Here is a 1853-nt window from a genome sequence, read left to right as displayed (position 1 = left end):
AAAAAAAGTGGGATGACTATCCCAAGAAAATCCTGCCTCCTATGAAATTTACAGTTCAAAGTAGTTCGATACTTTTGGGCTAATAAAGATATTTGATTAAAGTTATCTCGATTCTCGGGTAGATGCCTCCAAAAGGCTTTTTAAAGTGGTTAATTCTGAAATTAGCAAGTTAGCACCTTTTTCTGACTTTATTGGTAAAATTAAAACTCAGTTTGTGTAAGGTCCTTCTTCTGACTTAGATAAGGAGCGATGGGACTTCTACTCTTTGAAAGGTGCTTTTTTTTGTATTGGAAACGTGAGACGTTTCGGTTACCGGTAAAATGCTGCACTCATCACAGATGAAGACGGGAAAGGCAATCACGAAATCAAAACGAAGGTGCCCACTAGCCGTCTGGGTGACAGCGGCTCGGGGACCCGGGGGCCTGGCCAGGACGGGCAGGAGGCGGGGCTGTGCTCACACGTTCACGTGGCTCTCATAACTCTGCAGTGTTTTATCCGTAATTTCCACTTTCAAGTCTACACGTGACCCCGGGCTGCTGACCTCGGGGTGCTGGAGGCCTGGCCGCGCGAACTGGCGGCTCGAGCTGGCCGCGCTGAGCCTGGCGCTTTTATCAGCATCGTGTGCAGATCCCGCATCTGCACATTCCTTACCCGGTAAAATCCGTAACCCCAAAACGCTCCGGGTCCGCATGGTTTTCCAGGCACGCACGGGCACAGAGCGGGAAAGTGAGCTCCCCGGCACGCATGTCCCCAGCCAGGTGGACGCGGTGACACTTCCAGCTCCTGGTGCAGACACGCGCCCTTTCCCGTCCTCGGCGCTGCGGTTGGGTGTCCCATGTCCACACTTTCCACCAGCGGTCTGCATTTGGCCGGCCGGCACGGAGCTGGCCCGCACTCCTTACGCGCAGCGGGACACCCGGGCCGAGCCTCAGGGAAAACACACGTCGGGTCGGCTTTGTCCGGCCGTGAGTTCTCGTGCTGTCGGTCGCAAGTTCAACGTTACTGAATCGACCGGTTACGTGAAATACTGTGTCTGAGCAGAAGCGCGCAGAAAGCAAGGTTGTGTGTTGACTGGTTGACGAAACGTGACCAGAGGCTCGCGGGAGCCTGACTGTTGTCCCCTAGGAGTGGAGGCCCCGAGTTCGTGGACGTGGGTGGGGGGCCGGGGACGCCGAGGGTGAGCACTGACGGGCTCTGTCTGGTCCTCTCGGTGCCTGCAGACCTGCATGGTGGCGGTGGAGCAGAGCCAGGTGTGGGTCGGCTCAGAGGACTCCGTCATCTACATCATCAACATCCACAGCATGTCCTGCAACAAGCAACTCACCGACCACCGCGCCAGCGTCACAGACTTGGTGGTGCCGGACAGGACGGAGGCACCCAGGTGCTGGGCTCTGCGGGAGGGGGCCGTGGGGACTTGGGCGGGGCAGATTCCCGGAGGGGGCTGCAGGCTGCAGCAGCAGGCGGCTGGGAACGCGGAGTCGGGGGCCCTCCTGTCTGGTCTGGTCTCCGGCACGGAGCAGCACAGCTGTCCTGTAGGACCAGGTCCGGGCATCACTAGGGTGGTCAGTGGCAGCTGGCACTCGGCCTTCCGTGGCTTCTGGTGGTCTGGCCGCGGTCCTTGGCATGCAGACCCCTCCGCCAGGGCCCCGTCTTCTCGTGGCACGCTGCCTGTGCCCCCGTCTCTGTCCAGGGCTCCCCTCCTCTGGAGGTGCCAGCCGTCCAGGATCAGAGTCCACCCCTGCTGACGTCATTGAACGTGGATACTATTGTGACAGTGTCTCTCCACCCAAGGTCGCCCTCTGGGGCCCAGGGGGTCGGGACTCTGGCAGCTCTTTTTCCGGGGACAGTACAGC

At 59.1% G+C, this 1853-nt stretch overlaps 1 protein-coding gene across 1 annotated transcript in view; it reads left to right on the top strand.

Moving 5' to 3' along the window:
- LOC105307747 (DENN domain-containing protein 3-like) overlaps window positions 1-1853 on the top strand; it is a 35579-nt gene that overhangs the window by 31200 nt on the left and 2526 nt on the right. The window contains exon 18 of the mRNA XM_023524976.1: window positions 1221-1381. Within this exon, the coding sequence (XP_023380744.1) occupies window positions 1221-1381 (161 nt within the window). The remainder of the gene's footprint in view (window positions 1-1220; window positions 1382-1853) is intronic.

The sequence above is a fragment of the Pteropus vampyrus genome, unplaced genomic scaffold, assembly GCF_000151845.1.
Source record: "Pteropus vampyrus isolate Shadow unplaced genomic scaffold, Pvam_2.0 Scaffold514, whole genome shotgun sequence".
In the NCBI taxonomy this organism is placed as follows: domain Eukaryota; kingdom Metazoa; phylum Chordata; class Mammalia; order Chiroptera; family Pteropodidae; genus Pteropus; species Pteropus vampyrus.
This window is presented reverse-complemented; position numbering and strand designations above follow the sequence as displayed.